At 30.8% G+C, this 21,043-nt stretch overlaps 1 protein-coding gene across 5 annotated transcripts in view; it reads left to right on the plus strand.

The window, feature by feature from the left end:
• Nucleotides 1-21,043, plus strand: part of CNTLN (centlein, centrosomal protein) — a 219,635-nt gene that overhangs the window by 88,888 nt on the left and 109,704 nt on the right. For 4 of the 5 annotated variants that reach the window (XM_004677679.2, XM_012721530.1, XM_012721529.1 and 1 more), the window contains 2 exons: nt 11,430-11,606; nt 13,382-13,507. In XM_004677679.2, the coding sequence (XP_004677736.1) occupies nt 11,430-11,606; nt 13,382-13,507 (303 nt within the window). The remainder of the gene's footprint in view (nt 1-11,429; nt 11,607-13,381; nt 13,508-21,043) is intronic. The other variant, XM_012721531.1, reaches the window with a different exon arrangement.

Genomic DNA, 21,043 nt, shown 5'->3' on the forward strand with positions numbered 1-21,043 from the left:
ATAAGGGTGTGCAAATAGAAAAAAATAATTGAGTCCAGAAAAATACTCATACAGATTGCTCTATAGTGGCTTTTGGAATAAGGGTAGTGTGGAGCATTTTACTAATTTTCAAAAATGCTCTATTCTTGCTATATTACTCTGGCATTGATAGACACCCTAAATTAGGGAAATTGTCACAGAAGTGAAAAGAAATAGGTAAGATTTCTTTCAGTTAGCAACCTGTCCTTTATCATGAGGATACTTTAGCCTTTTTAGTTTTCAGTCCAACTAGAACTACCTTTGCATCATCTGTCCTGACATTCTCCAATCATTTAATTCATTTCATGTATTACTTAGATATATAATTGATGTTTATTAAATATAATAGATTTTGGGGTTATATTTACAGAGTTAGATAAGAACATAAATTATAATCTGGATCTCCTATCTATATAATCTTGGACAAATTAATTTCTCTTAAGTCTCAGTTTTATCATTTGTAAAGTGGGTATTATAACAGTACCTACCTCAGAAATGTGAAGATGATAAATGCATAGTAGGCATTTTGAGTTATAAATTTAAGCTCTTAATAATATTATATAGAAAAGGTCCTTCTTTTAGCTTGTTGGTGACTTTGAAATTTGATTTTCCCTATATTGGTGATGATTTATCTTCTCCTTTCCCTGATCTTCTTGTAATCAGAATTATTGGTGAGATGACTGGCAGTTGTGTATCATGGAAAAGGGCAAAACTAATTGGTTCATATGGGATCGAAACCTATGACCTTTGATTTCTTAGCACCCTGTTCTTAACTAGCTGAATTCTGAATGACTCAGAGTGCTAGCTCAGAGTGATTGCTTATCATTTTCATGCAGAAGGTACTGTTGCTTGCATGGAGGAATATCTTGTAGTTTAGGATTAGAGAGAAACTTAAGGCTTACATATACTGCTTTATCTGTAAGTGAGATTCTTTTTGTGTGGCTAACATTAGACCACAAAATTGGAGTTGTAAACTTTATATGTTTGTTTTTATTTCCTCTCACAAATATTTGCTTTCCTATTTAATAGAAAATTTTCTTTGTTGTTTTTCTTACATCCTCACTTTCCTTTATTTTTTTAATTTGCTAAATATTTTAAGATTTGCAAACAGTTAATACCCATGCACCCACTAGTAACTATTGTTGAAACTGTTGGGCTACATAAGTGTGCCTCTATGATGCCATCTTATTTCTTTTATGTAATGATAACACATAATTGGGTAGTGTGATTATTATTTGTTTAAACTATGTTTCCTTAATTTTTTAGTATTGCTTTTTATTTAAACCTTAAAAATACCATCCTTTATATCATATTTTACAAATGTGTTTTATTTAAACTTTATGTTTTTAAGATAACTTTTACATTTGAGTCTAATTGTAATTCTTTTTTCTATTTTATGTATGAATAAGCTTCAATATATTTATTTATCCTTTTGTCAAGGGTATTTTTTATGTTCATATCTTTAGCTGTAAGAATTTTTATATACTGCTGCTATGAACATTTTAAAACATGTCTTGTGATACATGTGTGCAAGTTTTGTCTGTGATATATTACTAAGGGTGACATTGCCTGTTATGTATGTGTAAATGTTTAGGCTTATAAGAAAATGGCAAATGTTTGCCATAACATTGCCATAGCTGGACTTCCCTGGTGGTGTGAGGTTTAAGTCTCAGCATTATTATTGCTGCATCTGCGCTCAATCCCCAGAAGACCTCTTCTGTCTCACGCTTAGCAGTGTTTTTCAGTAGATCTGTCTGTTTTGCTCCTCACTGTCTCTAGTGAATTCTCTCACCCCCGTGCCACTAATTATACCCCAGTTCATCTATATAAAAGTAAATATTTTTAAAAATGCTGACTTAACTGTTTCAGATTATAGATGTTTTACATTCTTAAATAGAATAAAATATATCACATTATGTTCATTTTGTAATGAAATTGAACATCTTACATATGTTATAGTGAAATACCCATTTTGTGTCTTTTACTAATTTTTCTGCTAGTACATTGGGCTTTGTTGAAGTTCTTTATTTTAGACACCAATCTTTTATTATTATTATTATTATTATTCTTTAGCAAATGACAATAATGTAGATTTCTGTATTATAATAAGCACTAAATCTCCATGACTTAAAAATATATCTTATTTATATAGTACTAATGATGGGTATTTGGATTTCCAACTTCCAGGCAGTGATTTAGATTTCTTATGCCTTTTATCTGACACAACAGGTCTCACACCTTAGTCTTCTTTAATAGTGTATGAGTATTGTTAATTCTTTGCTTTTCAATGTTTAAAGAGTTATCAAGTCACGAAAAATATTGTGAAATTAATTTGAAGAGAAATGACATCCTTATCATTCTGAATCTTTTTTAATCCTGAAAATACTGTATCACCTTCAATTTAGGTCTCCTTTAATATTTTTAAAAATTGGAAATTACTTATAGAAGTCTTATATTCCTTTAATAAGTCTTATATTCCTTGTTAATTCCTTTAACAACATCTAATGTCTAGATTCTGAGTAACATATATCTTTTTTTGCTTTTATAACAATTGTAAAATTACAGTTCATAGTAAAATGTTTATCTTATATCCAGCCACCCTGCTAACCTCTTACTAATTCTAATGATTTTGTAGATACCATGTGACTTTATGTGTAAATAGCCTTTAAATGATGGAAGTTTATTTTCCTTGAAAATCCTGATATGATATCCAATCTTAATATAGATGGCATACACATTTCAATAGACGTTCTAAAAGGTTTTCCTTGCTCTGAATTATAAAAGCAAAAGCAATTCTTATATTTCACCATGAAGAATGAATTGTTTATAAATTTCTTACAGATAATATTTTATCATGTTAAGAAACCTGTTAAATGAATATCATAAATACTGAAAAATTTAACATCACATATTTGACTTTTGACACCTGGTGAACTTCTAACTATATATACTGCTTCATTCACATTATAAATACTTTCTAAGTTTTTTTTAAAGCGCTATGAATGAAGTTGATCTTGCCACATAACTTTCTGTATTGTCTCTCTGGTTGTTGACTTGCTTCAATGAGCTTTTGAGCTAGAGAATCAGAAAACTGGATTATAAAGTTGACAAAACTACTTAGAATATGGTGCACATAATATAGTACACCCAACATGATGGAAGATATGAAAGAGTTCTTTAAATAATTCACAATTAGTTTCAAAGCATTATTCCATAGACATTGACAGGAGTTAGCATTTTTTTAAAGTCAGTCATATAAATCAGGATAAAAGGCATAATGATACTACTTTTAATTTATTTAAGGCAGATAGTGGCATTCGGCCTGTGTATTTGAGGATAGAGATAGCTTGTCTATAGCTTGCCTTGACATTTTGTTTGAAGTGATGTCTGGGGTAACTAGGTCTTAGTCTCAGTACTTCGCCTCCCTTTCAGGCCTAAATGATGGTAAAAGACCTAAGGAGGTCATGATCTTTGACTGCAAATGTGCTTCCACTCTTGACCTCTGCATGTGTCTCTCTGTGTGTATAAAGTATATGCAAATAAATGTAGAATACACATTTTATATAATTGTATCATATAGTAAATTATATCCTATCTTATACAATTATTTGAAAACAGTTTTTTGACTAGCTAATAATCTAAACATAGTAATATACCATCTTTCACCTAAATATTTCCTATACTAGGACTTAATTAATTCTAGTTTTCCTATTTCCTTTAATTTGGTTGCTATGATGAGCATTTCTAGTGTATCTGATTATTTCGATAGCATGGATTCTCAAATGTAAAATCCCTTAAGATTATAAACCTTTATTAATAAAATAAAGTTATCCTAGGTAAACTCAAAAGTAAAAAGTATAAGTCTAAGGCTTTTGGGGGGAAACAATGACAGCTGTTTTCTTGCTGATCATAAAATCTAGTGTTGATAGTGCCTAGTAAGCATTAGCTAAAATATTTTAATTTTAATTTCCCAATTAGCAGGGAAGATATTGGATTGTAGTACCTTAACTTAGGTTCAGAGTACTATTAAACCTTGTCATTCTGTATTTAGGAAGTATTATGCCATAGTTAATAGTTTATTTTCTTTTGTTTGCTTTTCATAATTTTAACTTCATTGTTTTTCTAACTTTACCCTTCTAATTTTCAGCATGGAAGAATAATAGTTTCCTCACACTGTAACACCAAAACAACTTTTAATCTAGTAAAACAACATGTTACATAGATACTTTTAAACTATGATTATTACCATCTTATTTCATACATAACTAATTTTGAATTTATATAACTTATTTTGAGAAGTTGAGTTGCTTTTACAATTTTATTTGAAGTGAAACTTTTTTGAAATTTATTGTTTCATTTAATTTTACTCAACTAGCTTATATTTTTAATGCATATGTTTATGTAGACACAGTCACAGAAGTATGTGGGGAATGATTTGGACTGCTTCATATTTAATCAACCTTCAGAAGAAAGCTATTTACCAATAAAGTAATTTTTGGCATAATTTTTAATGTAGTTCAGTGAAGAAGTTCTTAATTAAAAAGAAGGTTTGATGATGACTTTATATTTTATGTTTTAACTATAAACTTTTTCTAAAGCTCTTTGTGCATTGTATTTATGAAGTCTGAATTGTTGTAGTTGCACAAATATACTACCCCGTTTGAAAAATAAACTATTTCTTCTAATTTGATATTTTAAGCCTGCTTTAAGTTCCAAGCAGCATGAAACAGCCCAAGATATTAAAATCTAGAAATTTAGCATATATTATAGAAACTGCAACTCAAGTTTAACTACTCTATAGTGGCACTTCTCTTGCAGCTATAATAAAACTTAAGACTGTTTTAGTGATTTTTTTCCCCTACTATTATTCAAAATTACATTACCCTTACTGAAATCTGAATGGCTTTTAGTGGATTAATTAAACTGTAACTGGTTTGCCATCTGGGTGTAAACTTGTTTAGCTGCCTTTCCACAAAGAGATTTCTCATGAAATAAAGACTATTTTTTTTGTTGAACACAGCTGCCATGCTTCGCTTTCTAAAAAACAAATGGCTCATGTTATCTTATGTGATATTTGTGATGAAATTCAAATTGGAAAGTAAAAAATCCAATTACAAGTATTTTGAGGTTATTAATAGTATAACACAAGTGTTTTTATATTCTTTATAAATTTATAAAAATAAATTTGTGCCTTGATAACTTGTACTATTAAGTAGAGCCTAGGTTTTGCTAGATGTGAAAAAAAAATGGGAAATAGGGAATTAACTAAATCTGATTTTTATAGCTCAAGTGGTTTCATTAAATTAGAATGCTCTGTGTTGTTCATTAATGAACTTGTGCCATATGCTTTAACTGTTCTGGTCAATAGCTGATAAAGAAAGGCTTGTGGGTTTGGGTTTTTTGTTTTTTTTTTTTCTTAAGCTGGATAAAAATATCCATGTGATGGGCTTTTATCAAAGGAGTTACTTTGAATTCAGTAACTACTACTGAGGCAATATGGCTCGCAATTTGCGACCCAAAGGTAGTCATACATTATTGGAATACAGCCTACTGCGCTTCACATTACACAGATGTGAAGGCCTGATTATAGCTGCTTCATAATTAACAGTGATCCGATTTGTTTTGTGGCATAAATGGTGCATGTGTAGAACATTAGCCATGGCACTCTCATTCAAATTCAACTCAAGGGCTCAGCGGCAGGCGGGTCACGAGCTTCAGGGAGTAGAAGCACAAGCTCCTCCATATGTTCTTGCTGCATCTTACTATGGCTATGAGTGCAAGATAAGTTCCCCAAAGAACCTAATCGTGTTCTGTAATTACAGCGCGGCTTTCTGCTGGCTAGAAATGAGGGAGAAGCTAAAACACTCCCTCATCAGATAATTTGTAAATTACTTTACATGGCGGATGCCTAACTCAGTTGGTTTTCAACTGCTGAAATTATAAATAATTGTAACAGATGTGGCAATATGGCTGGCCTCCAATAAATGAGGCCCTTGATAATTTGGCCAACCCTTTGACAGGCCAATTTAATAAAATGTGAACAAAATCTTCTTGCTAATAATTTATCATCCTTTTTCCCAAAAGAATAAATTTAATTACCCTAGCAGTTAACAAGGTCACACCCAGATGCCAAACTCGGCTACAGTTTTGATAATGCAATCAGGAATTGAGAGGTGATGACAGCGTTGTTGTTTTTTTCATTACCTGGCTTCACATAAACACAGGTGGTGTAGCTTTCTTGTCAGTTTTTAATAATTACAGGCTATTATGGAATGCATAGTTAGCAGATTGAAAACCACACTTTAGTGAATTTGTTTGAGTATGATTGAGGTTTTAATGTATAGAGATGATAATGCATAACAAGCATAGTCCCTTGCTCATACCATTTGCACGAATTTTGACTTTTATTGGTGACATAAGTGTCATATGTTTATAAAACTTAGGTATGCATTATAATAGGTAATGTATTGCATCAGGAAGTCACATATCTCGGGATATACTGAATTACACTAGCAAGTATACTTTAAATATTTAGATTTGCAAATTTTGGCAGGATATGGAGCAGTACAATGTTTGGAAAACCCTGTTGTGTTCAGTTTTCCAATTTAGCATAAAACATCTGTAGAAAAATCACTTTTTTAATGTAATTTTTTAGTAAGTTTACAATTAGTTTACTCTTGGGGTTAAAATCTATAGTCAATATGTGTATTACAGAGCTAACACCATAAACACATCTGTGATATATAATACCACTAATTTTTTTTAGTGCAGTATGATACTTGTTATAGAAGAAGCAATTTAACTTGTAATGGCTCAACTTTGTAAAAGATGGTGTTGTCATCCCCTTGATATGACCATAGCCAATAAAACATATATTTATAACCTATTCATTGGTAAGCTTTACACTGTATATTTTATAGGCTAATGGCATTAAATTCTTATTTTAAACTGTGCTCTTCTCCAACTTGTATTACACAGTCATTTATAGATCTTAAAGGAAAGTTTCATTTGATTAACTATAGTACTGAATCTTATGTAAGATTAGGATAATGTTTATGAGAGGAGATGGTAATAGTTTAAATTTTATCTAAATGTAGTAAATAAGTTTGGAATATTTTGTGATCTCAAATGAAATCTGAGGGTATTCAGGATAAAGTGAGTAGATAGAAGAAATACAAATGCATATGTTTAAGAAAAAAAACCTAGCTGAGATATTAGAGATATTAGACATTAATTACTCAAATTCATACTATTTCTAGAAATGAGGTATAAGTTTAGTCTCCTGTACTTCTGCTTGTGATAAGAATTTTTACTTGATACGTTGATTGGATATTTTTCTTTTTTTCTGGAACAAAGAAAAGTCTTCATTATTAGCTTATGGGTGATTCAGTTAGAAATGTTTCATAACTAGTCTATATATATCTGTATTTCTAAAGTTGATTTTAAATAAAATTGATTTTAAATAAAATGTCATTTCTGCTGAGATTCAGTTATTTTATGAGCATAAAATTATATGTAACTTTATTATCCTTGTATACACATGTATATTCATTTACATGCTTTATGTAGATTTGAATTATCAAAGAATATTCCTTCAAGATGTTCATTTCTATAATACATATGTCTGTAGTTTAAATATCTTATATACACATTTGTTAAGTATTTTAAATGTATACACATGTTTGATTTATATTTGATTTTCAATGAGATATTTGGAAAAGTGTTTGGAGGATTTTAGATGTTTTTGTTGTGTAACCTGTTATATTGTTGACAGGTTTGCAATTTGTAAATTTCTTAAAATAATTGGTCCAGTATATATGAAATACTTAACTAGAGGTAAGAAGTCAATACTTTTTCACTTATTCTAGTTATTATTTTAGTATGGTAGAAAACATGGTAATGTATTTTATTGTAACTACTAGTAAGATAAATACTTTAACATAGTATTTTCACAGCTGTTATAGTTATAAAACAGTTTTCTCCTTATTAGGAAGTATTCACTCAGCCTCCACCATAATAATATTAAACAATGATGCTTGAGAATGTTATATGACTAGATATTTAAGTTATATAATTTTTAAAATAATAGTTGGCACAATACTTAAAGACTCCCACCTCTTCCTTTCTACTCCATGGTTTCCATTATCTTTCAAGATTGTAAGCTAAAAAAGTAGACATGAATTTTTAATATTAGAGAAAAAATTATTTGTGAAATTCTAGTAGTTCTCAGCAAAAGTCAACTTTTCAAAGATTCTAGGATTTTAAGCACAATGGATAGAATGAAATTTGACATACAGGGGGATTGATGGTCTTGGCAAACCTGTAATGGAACATTTATATATAAAGATATATGACGATACACATATATTCTCATATATGTTTTTGTACATAAAATGCTAATATTTAATTACTAAGTTTAAAAAATAAGTTGAGGATATATAGTATGGGTGGGAGATAAAAAGATAACTTTATAGTGGAATAATGTGATAAGCATAATTTTAGCTTCAATAGTCAAATCAAATTGAAAATACATTCTGTTGATATGAGAGTGACATTTCTGTAAACAACTTCCTCAAAACACAGCCCCAGTCTAATCACAAAAAGAAAAGGAAAAATAGAGAAATTCTATCAGAGGGTCATCTGCTGTATACCTGAATAGTATTCCTCAAAAATCAAAACTGTCAGTGTCATAAAATACAAGGAAAGTGACAGTCTGTCACAGTGAAGAGTTGCTGACAAGTTAACTGTATGTAATATTGTATCCTGGATTCTAAAATAGAAAAAGGACAACATAAAAACTATAGAATATTGAACAAACTGGGTTTTGATTAAAAGTAACATGAATTTTGGCTCATTAATTGTAACACATGTGCCATTTTAATTTAAAATGTTAATAAGAGGTTGTGTAGGAGTTTAGGGAAGATATAAGAGAACTCGCTATAGTATCAGCTCCTTTTTCTGTAAATGAATAATAAGCTGGGCAAAGGGGGTAAATTAAATTTTTTTTTTTCAAAATATGGGTAATATATCCCCAAGTCTAATATTAGCAAACTCAGGGATTTCACCTTTTATTCCTGTTACTTGCAAAAAAAAAAAAAGATTATTTTGTAAGCAATGACATGTTCATTATTTTAAATGTTTTCTAAAATATTTTAAGATATTCTAAGATATTTAAGATATTTTGAGTTTAGTAACAATTCTATAATATGTAGGTTTATAGGTTATTTTTTCCCTACACATATTTGGTGAAATCTATTTCTGTATACTGTTGCTGTACATTCTGTAACTGCTATAACTGATTTTCTCACTTAAATTTCATTATTTCATCTCTCTGTGTCAACCCTCAACATAGTTAATACATTGTTTATATGCTTTAATGGGTATTTCAAGATTTCTTTAGAAAATTTGTAGCAGTTTATATGTTCACTACCATATGCTCTAAGCACAATAGTGCTGAACTGAATTTGGCCAACATTCTGAAATTAGGTGATTTCACTTAGCAATCCTAATTCATTACTTGCTTTGAAAAATTAGAGTTGGCAGGAGTGGGTCACATTCTTCTGTGAAAACAATTGGCTGAAACTGAGTACTACTCCCACAAATACTCTCTTCAACAATGAGGCTGTGTATGGTTTGGCATTTCACTTTCAATTTTAATTTTTTAAAATGGTCATAGAGAAATATGAAATATTTCATGTGTCAAAAGTAGATAAGAGGCAAAAGAGAAATTAACACTTTTTAAAGTGTTATTATTCCTTGTGAAGGTGAGGAATATGTCCACACATTTAATATGTCTTCAGAGTATCTGTTGAACAAATTCTGACGTTCAGCTAAGCACATTTTACTTTTCTTTCTGGTTCCTATTTGAAAATGATTCCATCACTCATTTTATAGTATTTTAATTTTAGTTAGGTTATTGTTTATTCAGGAATTTCAGATTTCAGTTATGAATTCTTAGTATTTTAGTGACTAAAACCTACTATTGACACATTTTAAATGTCTTCATGCATGCTTGAATTATAACCTAATGATGACTCAGGATTGCTTATTGGATACACTGATAAACTAAAGCTTTTTCTGCTGCTTTATTGAAAATTTTATTTGACTTCAAACAATTTATTTAAATTTTCATTGGTAAATGATAGAACGTTAATATATCCTTTATGATATATATATATTCATATACATATGATATATATATATATATTCAATGATTCTACTCATTGAAACAAATGAGTAGATTTGAAACTGTTTAGATTGACAGCTCAATCAAAGGAAATACCTGTAAACATTAACTTTGTTCACAAAGTAGGAAAGATAAAGCAATAATAATTATACATTAATTAAATGGAGGGGACAAGAATAGGGCAAAGTTCTGGACAAAAAATAAATTTGGTTGGATGTCCAAAGGTAAGTAATGGAGTTAAATATTTTAGTGTCTATAAGTGGATAACTACAATATAAACAACATTCTGAGGATAATATTTGCTAGTGTGATAGAATAAAAGTTGGGAAATAAATCAGATATAGATTTGAGGAAAGTATTAACAGCATAAATCAAAGCTAATCCTCTCATTATACAAAAGAAACTATGGCACTACCATTTAGGAAGAATGGAATCTTCTGCATTTTTAATGAAAATTTTTCAGGACTAATGCAGCCATATTAAAAATATTAAAATTGTAAGATTTGACTTTTCTTTGTTAATCAAAATTTTGTTTCACTGTGATATAGTGTTTTTTGTTTTTTTTTAAATGGAGCAGTTAGTTTGAAATAGCTCTATATGCATAGACTTTAACAGTCAAATATATTTAGTCAAAATAGAATTTTATACAAAGTTAATGTTTGTGAACAGATTCCTACAACTTAGTTTTTTTTGTGGATTCTGTAAAAATTGTATAACCATTAGCAGTTCATCAACAGGAGTAAATTTCAAATTTCTGTTGACTTTTAAAAATGTCAGTTACTTGAGATGTTATTAACATGATACATTAAAAGTTAACTAGACAAATAGTGCTATTAGTTCCCCTCCCCCCCATTTTTATCTTAAGAGGTTTGTATAACTCTTGAATCATCAGATAATGAATTAAATATTTCATGAAGTGCATATGGATAAAGCCATAAATTTCACTTACAGATGAATCGTGTGTACCATGTAGCTATGTTAAAATTTTTTTCTCCTGCAAAAGTTTTGATGATATTACTTCTGAAAATATTTTTGCAGATATGGTTATCTTACTAAAAAGCTCTTATGTCAGGATGATAGAGTTTAGCTAATGCTAGTTTTTAATATATTGAAATGAAATTTTTCTGAGGATTTATAATCTACATGTTTGCACATAAATAGCATAAGATGTAACTATATTTGTATATATTTCATTGTACATATAAACTTATATTTCTTTAAATAGGTATCTCAACAGCCATCGTTATCTAGCTTAGAAACCTTAATGGTCTCACAGAAGTCAGAAATTGAGTATTTACAGGAGAAATTGAAAATAGCAAATGAAAAACTTTCAGAGAACATGTTTATCAACCAGAGTTCATCAGAAAAGAGCATTTTGACAAATACTAAAGGAAAACATAAGGTAGGGACATTTTATCATCTTGTGGACTGTTTCATGATGAGGCTGGCAAACCAAGTGACAGAGGAGTTAAAAAATGAACACTAGCATTTCTTTGCTTAGATTTCTAGAAACTTTTTAATAAAGCTTAATAAAATAATTTTGGGGTGTAAAGTGTTTTCCCTCTTTAAAGATTGAGTAATATATTCCTAATTAAATTAATTATATAGTAGTAGTACACATATATTCCAGCAAGTTAAAATTCTTCTATTAAAGTTTAGGTAAATATTCCTCATCTCTGTAGTAAGTTTGTCTAAGTATACGATTCATTTTTAAGTGGTATTAGTCACTTAATGTTTAAATTTATTTAAAAGAAAAATTATAACTTTATGTTTCTATTTTGTTAAACTATGCTATGTAAGATATTGCTTATGGGGAATATAAATCACAAAGTAGCATTTAACATGAATTTTTAAAGTTATGTATATATTGAGATTTAAAGTTAAGGCAATAGAAATAATAAAAAATGTTTTATAGTATGTTTCTTGCTTATTGATGTCTCAGCTTTTCCTTTATGTAGTACTCATTACCTATTCATACTACATTGGAAAATGTTCTATAAACATTGACTAATATAAAACTTCTGTATGTTATTTCTAGATCAGTTGAAATAACATTTCCCTGAAACTAGGTAGTTCAGACATTTTTTCTCATACTTGTTTCTTCAGCAGTAGAGAATAATAATATTTTTTTTTAGTGTAGAGAAACATGGTTTGAAAATGATTGCTTTTAGTTCTTTCCATTTTATCCTATGAATATAACAGAAGAAAAAGGAAGAAAAATTAGACACACCTTTCAGTGACACTTGTATTTATTTCCCAAAGTATTATTAGTAATATTCCGAAAAAGGGGCTTTGTGTGTGTGTGTGTGTATGTGTAGGATAACTGTATTATAATTATATTTCTTGCCCTTTTGGAGTAATTTTCTCAACATTGGGCTACTTTATTTAAATAAAGCATTTCTGAAATTGAGAGATATTATAGGGCCTAATTTTGTTGCTTACTGTTTTTCCTTAAGTTTAAAATGTACTGCCTTGGTGTTTCATTGCCTTTAGCAAAAGTCTAGGATATGAGCTATATTTTGAACAAAATTTTCTTTCTTTTTCATAAGGACATGAAGTATGAACAATATGTTGCCCAGCTTTAATAGTTGCTTTCACATATTCTTTCTCCAGATTGGTATATGAAGCTGTACATAATATAAACACACATTCTTGTCTCTAGTTAGCCACATTATAGTTAATGACCATATGGTCATTATGGTATAAGATGTACTGTCTGTTGTATTTATATTCCTCAAGCATATTGTTCCTTCATCTTCACAGTGTGTTAAACTATTTCAAAGGGAAAAAAATCCTTTCCCTCTTGTTTCTGGTTGTCCTATCAAGTGTAACCTTGGACCCTTATAGAGCAATTAGATCAGCCTCTATCCCCTCCTTTGTAATGAGGTTTCTTGCATTTCTGAGTCTATAACCCTTTAGTCTTCCCTAATGGGACATCATTATTCTGAAAGAAACAATGTAAATGTAAATGAATATTCTCATTAACGAGTCACAGAGAAACCTTTAGCGGTAGCACTGTGGTAATTCTGCTTGTTATTTCTCTGGTATTCCATGCAGGATTTTTTTTTTTTATAATTCATTATTAGTATTCAAAATTACTTGTTCTTTAATTTTGCATGTCTTTCATAATCCACTGTTCCAACTAGTTCAACCATGTCCTTGTTTTTTATTCTCGAGGAACCACCTGTGAAACGTTCAAGGTCTTTGTCCCCAAGGAGCTCTTTCACAGACTCAGAGGAGCTAAGGAAGCTAAGAAAAGCTGAAAGAAAGATTGAAAACTTAGAGAAAGCACTACAACTAAAGGTGAACATTAAGAGATATCTGTAGTAATAACCTTGCAAAGATATAGCAAATTAAACACATTTATTTTACAACTTGCTGCTTATCATTTCTCTCCAGAATTTAATTACATGTATAAAAATGTGTAATCAGTTTGTCTTATTTTTAAATTTTCTGAAGATAACAATATAATAAATTTGCTATGTGAAAACTAAATATTTAAAGTTATTTGGGAATATTTATGCTAAACATAGGGAATAAATTTCTTATAGTTTCTCAAAGAGGGAAAGTAGAAAGATAGAAAGTGGAAAGAGAATTTGTTATGTGTTTTTTATATATAATAAAATAGGTGAGTTTAAAACTCTGCTAAGGTACTTTCAGGTCACTTATAATTGTCCTTTATAAAAAATTCACTAAGTTAAACTGGCAGATGAATATGCATCATTTTTTCCACTTCAGCTGAATTTGTCCTAGAGCATGTAACATGAGAATTTTATTCTACCAATATTTAACATCATAAACCTTTTTAATCAGTCTGCCTTTAAGAGTTTATACTCTCCAAATTATACTTCCTTTTCTTAGCAGTTGGTGTGTATATTGAATTAATTTTATGTTATTCTATCTAGGCTTTTAATTATTCTTTCTCTGAATTGGTCATTCTTACTTTTTGATTACCAAAAGCCTGATTATTTAAGAGCTAGCCATTAAATTGAATCTCAGTGTTTTTTTTTTTTTTTGTAAAGATTTATTTATTTGTGCATACAGAACTGGGGTACAGGCCAGAGGTTCAGGAGCGGCGAGAGACTTCACCAGAGACAGAGTGGGGAACAGAACAGGCAGATCGACGAAGTACACTGCTGAGGGGAGCAGCGGGCGGGTCAGGAGAGGTCTGCCACGCCATGTGGTCCCTTCCGGGGCAGGCGGGAATCGAACTCATGCGGAAGCGGCTTTAGATTCTCAGTGCTGTGCTTTAACCCGCTGCTCCACCAGGGAGGGCCCGAATCTCAGTGTTTTTAATGACATTTTGAAAGCGTGATGCTTCACATGATTTAAATACAGTATACTTACAACTTAGATTATTTGTGGAAAAGCTCTGAGTTGAATTATGTCAGCTCTAGAGCAAAATATGGCTGAGAGGTATAAACATATACCATTATTATTAATTTTTCTGTTTTTTTCATTTAACACTTTTAATTTATATTTATTCAAAGTTAAACAAAGGAAAATTTCATCTATTGTTTCTACTCAAAATGATTAGATGACCTCAAATTGTTAGTATTTAACCTACTTGATAAATTATACACTTGGAGTTATTTGCGCTCTCATTTTTTGACTCAATGAGAACTTACTGAAAAATAAGAGAATTTACTGAAAATTAACTAAACATTGTATTTATCATTTTTGTATAACAGGAGGAAATAACTCCAATGAGGAATTCAATAAGGAACTCATTGAGTTCCTATCATTCAGGACCCTATTCTTTTGTTAAGACAATATTGATTAGGCCCTCCCTGGTGGCACAGCAGGTTAAAGCGCAGCACTGAAAAGCTAAAGCCACTTCCGCATGAGTTCGATCCCCTCCTGCCCTGGAGGTGACCACATGGCGTGGCAGACCTCTCCTGACCCGCCCACTGCTCCCCTCAGCAGTGTACTTCGTGGATCTGCCTGTTCTGCTCCCCACTCTGTCTCTGGTGAAGCCTCTCGCCGCCCCTGAGCCTCTAGCCTGTACCCCAGTTCTGTATGCACAAATAAATAAATCTTTAAAAAAAAAAAAAGACAATACTAATTAGTTAGAATCTGATGTATTAGTGTAAATGTGAAGATGCGGGTAAAATATTATGGGCATGTTTAGGAAAACAGTCTATCTTACTCCTTTTGCGTAAAACTTGAGATTCTCATACCCAGACCTGTATATTAAACTGAGTTCTCCAGAGACTCTACAATCTGCTGGGGTGGGCAACAGTTTTACTCATTACTGATTCTAATGTTAATCTCATATAGGTATACTCAAAATTAATGATTAACCAAATATCTGGACAGTCAAGTTTGTACACAAGTTAATCATCATGAATCCATGCAGTAGTAGATCTCCAGTCATTTGATCCCAGTAATATGTCTTCATATTCTCTTGTTTTTGACAGAAAAGATTAGTGCAATTGAGACATTTGTAGTTTTACATTTGAATCCTTGATTCAAAAGTAATTTATTTCCTCATTCATTTTCCTCTAGAACAGCTCTCTTGCATGAAGCCTCAAGTTTATTTGCAGAGTAAAATTCTTTTTACATAATGTCATTTTACCTTTTTTTGTATTTGTTCAAATTAAGTGATGATAATCATGAAGTTTAAATGTATGGTTTTTTTCACAGATTTTTTTCAAAACAAGGAAAAATGGGTGCATATTTTTCCTTACATTTTTTCACTTAATAGGAGAAAATTTCATATATTAACAAGGAAAGTAGTTGGTTGAAAAAGGCAGTGTAACAGGAAGATTGTCAAAGATTTGAGTAAACCAAACCTGTATAGTAAAGCAACCCTAAGGAGAGTGATTAGGACTAGAGTGCTGTTAAATAAATTTAGGATGGATCCCAATCCTATATGATTGCTTAGTGATAAGTTTAGTAAGTATAACTGTCTTAGTAAAGGCGAAAGGCCTCTTTCTCTGTTCTATCATATTCATATTTTTGTCCTGTCTAAAATGCATGTAAGTGTAAGACAAGATAAAAATTAATGATGTGTCTCCTTTAGTTTCTTAGAGCTGCCCTGACAAGCTACAAGAAACTATCTGTCCTAGAAGAACAAATTAATTATCTTAAAGTCCTTCTGAAATAAAAGTGTCAACAGGGTTGGTTTCTTCTGAACTTGTGAGGCAGAATCTGTTTCATTTCTCCCTGGTAGCCTCAGGCATTCCTTGGTATTTTCACTGTGCTTTTACATCATTGCCCCCTTTATTTTCCTCTCTTTACCTAACATCTCTAAATTTCTCTCTCTCTCTCTTTTTTTTATGAAGACAGCAATCATAGGATTGGAGTCCACCCTAAATGATTTCATTAAACATTTTTCACCTCTTTAATAGCACTGTGCCCAATCTCTTTCAGAGATAGTGGAGGTTAGGACCACCTTTTATTGGGGTTGGGAAGTTCATTTTAACTATAGCAGTTTTTTAAATAGTTTTTTTTTTAAAGATTTATTTATTCATACAGAACTGGGGTACAGGCCAGATATGTGGAAGGTGAGAGGATTCACCAGGAACAGAGTGGGGAGCAGAACACGCAGATCCACGAAGTACACTGCTGAGGGGAGCAGCGGGTGGGTCAGGAGAGGTCTGCCACACCATGTGGATCTCTTCCCGGGCAGGCGGATCTTTTCGGGGCAGGCGGGGATCAAACTCATGCGGAATTGGCTTAAGCTTCTTAGTGCAGTGCTTTAAACCGCTGTGCCACCAAGGAGGGCCCTTTTAAATAGTTTTAGAAATACATCTGATTATCTTTCTCCTTTTGTATACCATTACCCATAAGTATGTGTATAATGAGAACAGGGCAAAGATGTTCTACCCTCAATTATTGCAAACAGTGGATTAAAAACTTTAGTTTTTGTGAGACTTTATCCTAGCAATATATTTTGTGACTCTACAGAAAGTCTTGGATATCTTATTTTCTTGAGTATATCATACCTATTAATATTTCCTAAAGACATTTGTTCTGTGCAAGATACTGTTGGACATACTAAACAAAGACAAAAGGCATGCTCCATGACATATAGGTAGCTTTAAGGTTCCAAATTAATGACCAAAGGGAATTGAAATAAGGGACAAATAAGTTTCACTAGTAGTTTATGGAACTTATAAATACATTTCATACATATACATACATATATATATATATATACACACACATATATATTTCATACATTGAGATTATGCTCTTTATTATAAGAGCAGTTAAGTCATGCATATTATTCTAATTCTATGAGTTTTATACAAATTATATGAATTTTGTACAAATATGAATGCATTATCTTGTTTAACTTAACTTTTATGACCAATAGTACATTAGAGACCAATGTAATAAAAGAACCAAACCAATAATAGTAAAAGGAGAGATGAAAGCTATCCATTCTCAAATCAACCTCATGAATAGAGTGAATTATCAACTTACACAGTGTAATTTTGAAATCAGTCCATTAAAGCTTTGTGTAATGCTTTTCTCCTTGAGATTGCTGATGCCATGAATCCCTGGTTTATTTATGTTCATGCATTTGGCAACTTGATGCTGTTAGCATTTTTCTTTAACATTTATTTATTTAATATGTCCTTTGAATATAGTTTTGTCTTTAATTTTCAGTGCTCTAATATTCATATAGTTGATCCATTGTGCTGAAATTAAACATCTGTAGAATCTTTGGAAGTTTCTTTATTTTTTAAATCTAGAAGATTGAATCATGTTTTTTTACATTTGTTCATATTCTTATTTTGCCTTGTGCCTGTCAAGGAGCTTTTGACAAACCAAAAGTAATGTCAAAAATTGCATCTGTTTTTAGGAACTCAAAAATAGAATTGCAACTATAATTGAGGGAGTTTATCCATAAAAATTTCCTATTTTTAGTTTTCTGATACTTTAGTTTTCTTACTTGTATATATAAACTGGAAACTCTCTTTTATCTAGCTTCATTGCAAAATTATTAGTAGGTCCTAAGTAAATGTTTTATTGAATGAGTTAATAAATGCACCTCATTGAATTACAGTTTATGGGGTGCTTTTGAATATCTATCCTTTTAGGAATATGTGTTAATTAGTGATGTTAAATGTATTTGTAGCTCTTTACATTTTACTTTGTGTAAAATTTTTGGGTGTAATACTTTCTCATGACATACTGTTATTTTGAGATAGGCTATAAGTCAAATTGGACTTAATCCTAATTACAGTTGACTAGTAGTTAGAATATTACAAAAAAGTTTTGTTCATTCTTTTAAAACCTTTTGATTATATTCACCTTTTGATTATAGACTTTAGTCAACATCTAGTTTTGCTATCAAATAGAGAAAATGCTTTTCTTTGAACTATGTAACATATACTTACATTTTGATTTTTATGAAATTTACTGTTTTGAAGTAGTCCAAAATATTAAGTCTTTAGGAATAATGTAATCTATGTTTAATTTAATGTCAATATCTGAAGAATGAATCTATGAAAGAAACTGCTTTTAAAAATAAAATTATTATAAATTATGTCTATCAAATTGATTTGTCAAGTAATCTATAATTTGGTTTATTTTTTACTCCCATTTAACCACCTTTTAAGGCTTAAGGCATCATGAATATTTTCTCTTATCATTAAATATTCTTTTGAATCTTGAAATTTATTGGCTCTAGATTATTCTTAAATATATATATATGTGTGTATCTTTCTCTACATGGTATATTTCTATATTTAAGTAATTTTAAAATTCCTCAATATTTAGACAATTTAATTTTTTTAAAAATATTTATTTATTTGTGCATACAGAACTGAGGTACAGGCCAGAGGTGCAGGGGCAGTGAGAGGATTCACCAGAGACAGAGTGGAGAGCAGAACAGTCCGACTGCTGAGGGGAGCTGCTGGTGGGTCTGGAGAGGTCTGCCACGCCATGTGGATCACCTCCAGGGCAGGCGGGGATCAAACTCATGCAGAAGTGGCTTTAGCTTCTTAGTACAGTGCTTTAACCTGCTGTGCCACCAGGGAGGGCCTAGACAATTTAATTTTTAAGCATCACATTTCATTGGTAAAGGGACAGATTTTTAACTTACACTTTTTGTAAGGAAGAAAAATAGCTCATGAATTATGACACTTTTAAATGGCATATAATTCCATTTACCAAAGTAATAAAGTATTTAAAAAATGAGTCATGAAAAACCTAGTCAATGTATTACAATCTTTGAGATTAGATAATTCACATTTTAAATGGGTGATCATTATTTCTTTGACCTTAACTAAACTACAATGGCATCTTCAGGTGAATACTCCTTTAGAAGTCAGAAGACTTTAATATTATTATATTTTTAATGTTTTGGATTTCATTAATGTTCTAAGAATTGTATAAGCAGTTCTTAAAATTTTGACTGCATTGAGTGTTTTGTTTAATTAATATGCTGATTACAATGCCTAGGAAGTTGTTCCGAATGTTTTATTGAGGCTTAATTTTTGGTGTCAAAACATAATATAGTTAGTTGCCTTCTGTTTGAGAATTAGGGAAAATATTGGGTATAAATTCAAAGATTAATAATGGAAGAGCAATATGAAAAATGCTAAGATATTGACAGTACTAACAATAATAAATTCAATATGTTCCATTAATTCAGGAGGACTTATTATAGTTAAAGAAAAAATTTAGATATTTCTGTTAATTTTCACTTCTTGGGCTTTTAGCCCTTGCTTACTCACAGTTCCTAGTTATTCTAACATAGACACTGCCGTTGAATGTTGAAACTCATTGTTAAATAAGGATTCATGGGGAAATATGTCAGTTCAATTATTAAGAATAATTACAGAGAAGTATTTTAGAAATATTTAATATATTTTTCCATTTATAAGTTTATTTAAAAATTAATGTTTGAACATAGTTCTTTTCTAATATCTACAAATTTTTGTTAGACATTATTATATTAATTTATAGCATAGTCTAATTACATTTCCAGTATATCTTTTCTAGAAAATGTTACCTTATGTTCATTTATGAAAAAGATAGCATGAATTATAATTTTTCTATTTGGTTAATTCAAATTATTTCACATAAAATTAGATGTCTCATTGGTTAAAGTAGTCTAATCATATATGAATTGGCTACTAGTTAACATGAAAAACTCAAGGTTAAGATTATATTACCTTTTATGTCTTAAAGAAGAGATATAAATAACTTCTACTTTGAGATGGAAAAACTGAGACACTGAGTATGAGTACTTTTTTCAAAACTAAAATTTAGTAACTTTGAGCAGCAGGACTTGAACTGTTATCAGTACTTAAAACCCTGCTCGTAATATTGGTTCTTCAATTGAAGTGAACAAAATTAAGTTCAGTACTTTGAATTTTTAACCAGGTAATAAACCATGCTACTTTTGTCAAGTTTGCAGTAACTATGTTTTGTATGAGTTCTAAAAGTCTTTAGATAACATTTATGGTGATTGCTTCTATTAAATGACTGCATTTTCATGTTTTTTTTTTTCCTATTGCATGTTGCATACCAATTTGGTACACAGTGTATTCCAGTACTTTTTTTTGTTTGTTTTTTGCAATTATATTTAAAGATTTATTTATTTGTGCATACAGAACTGGGGTACAGGACAGAGGCTCAGGGGCAGTGAGAGGCTTCACCCAGAGACAGAGTGGGGAGCAGAACAGGCAGATTCACGAAGTACACTGCTGAGGGGAACAGCGGGTGGGTCAGGAGAGGTCTGCCACACCATGTGGTCACCTCCGGGACAAGCCTCTGGGACAAGCAGGAATCGAACTCATGAGGAAGTGGCTTTAGCTTTTCAGTGCTGTGTTTTAACCTGCTGCGCCACCAGGGAGGGCCACTTCCTTTTTTTTT

Source organism: Condylura cristata, unplaced genomic scaffold (assembly GCF_000260355.1).
Source record: "Condylura cristata isolate star-nosed mole 26May11 unplaced genomic scaffold, ConCri1.0 scaffold00006, whole genome shotgun sequence".
NCBI lineage: Eukaryota > Metazoa > Chordata > Mammalia > Eulipotyphla > Talpidae > Condylura > Condylura cristata.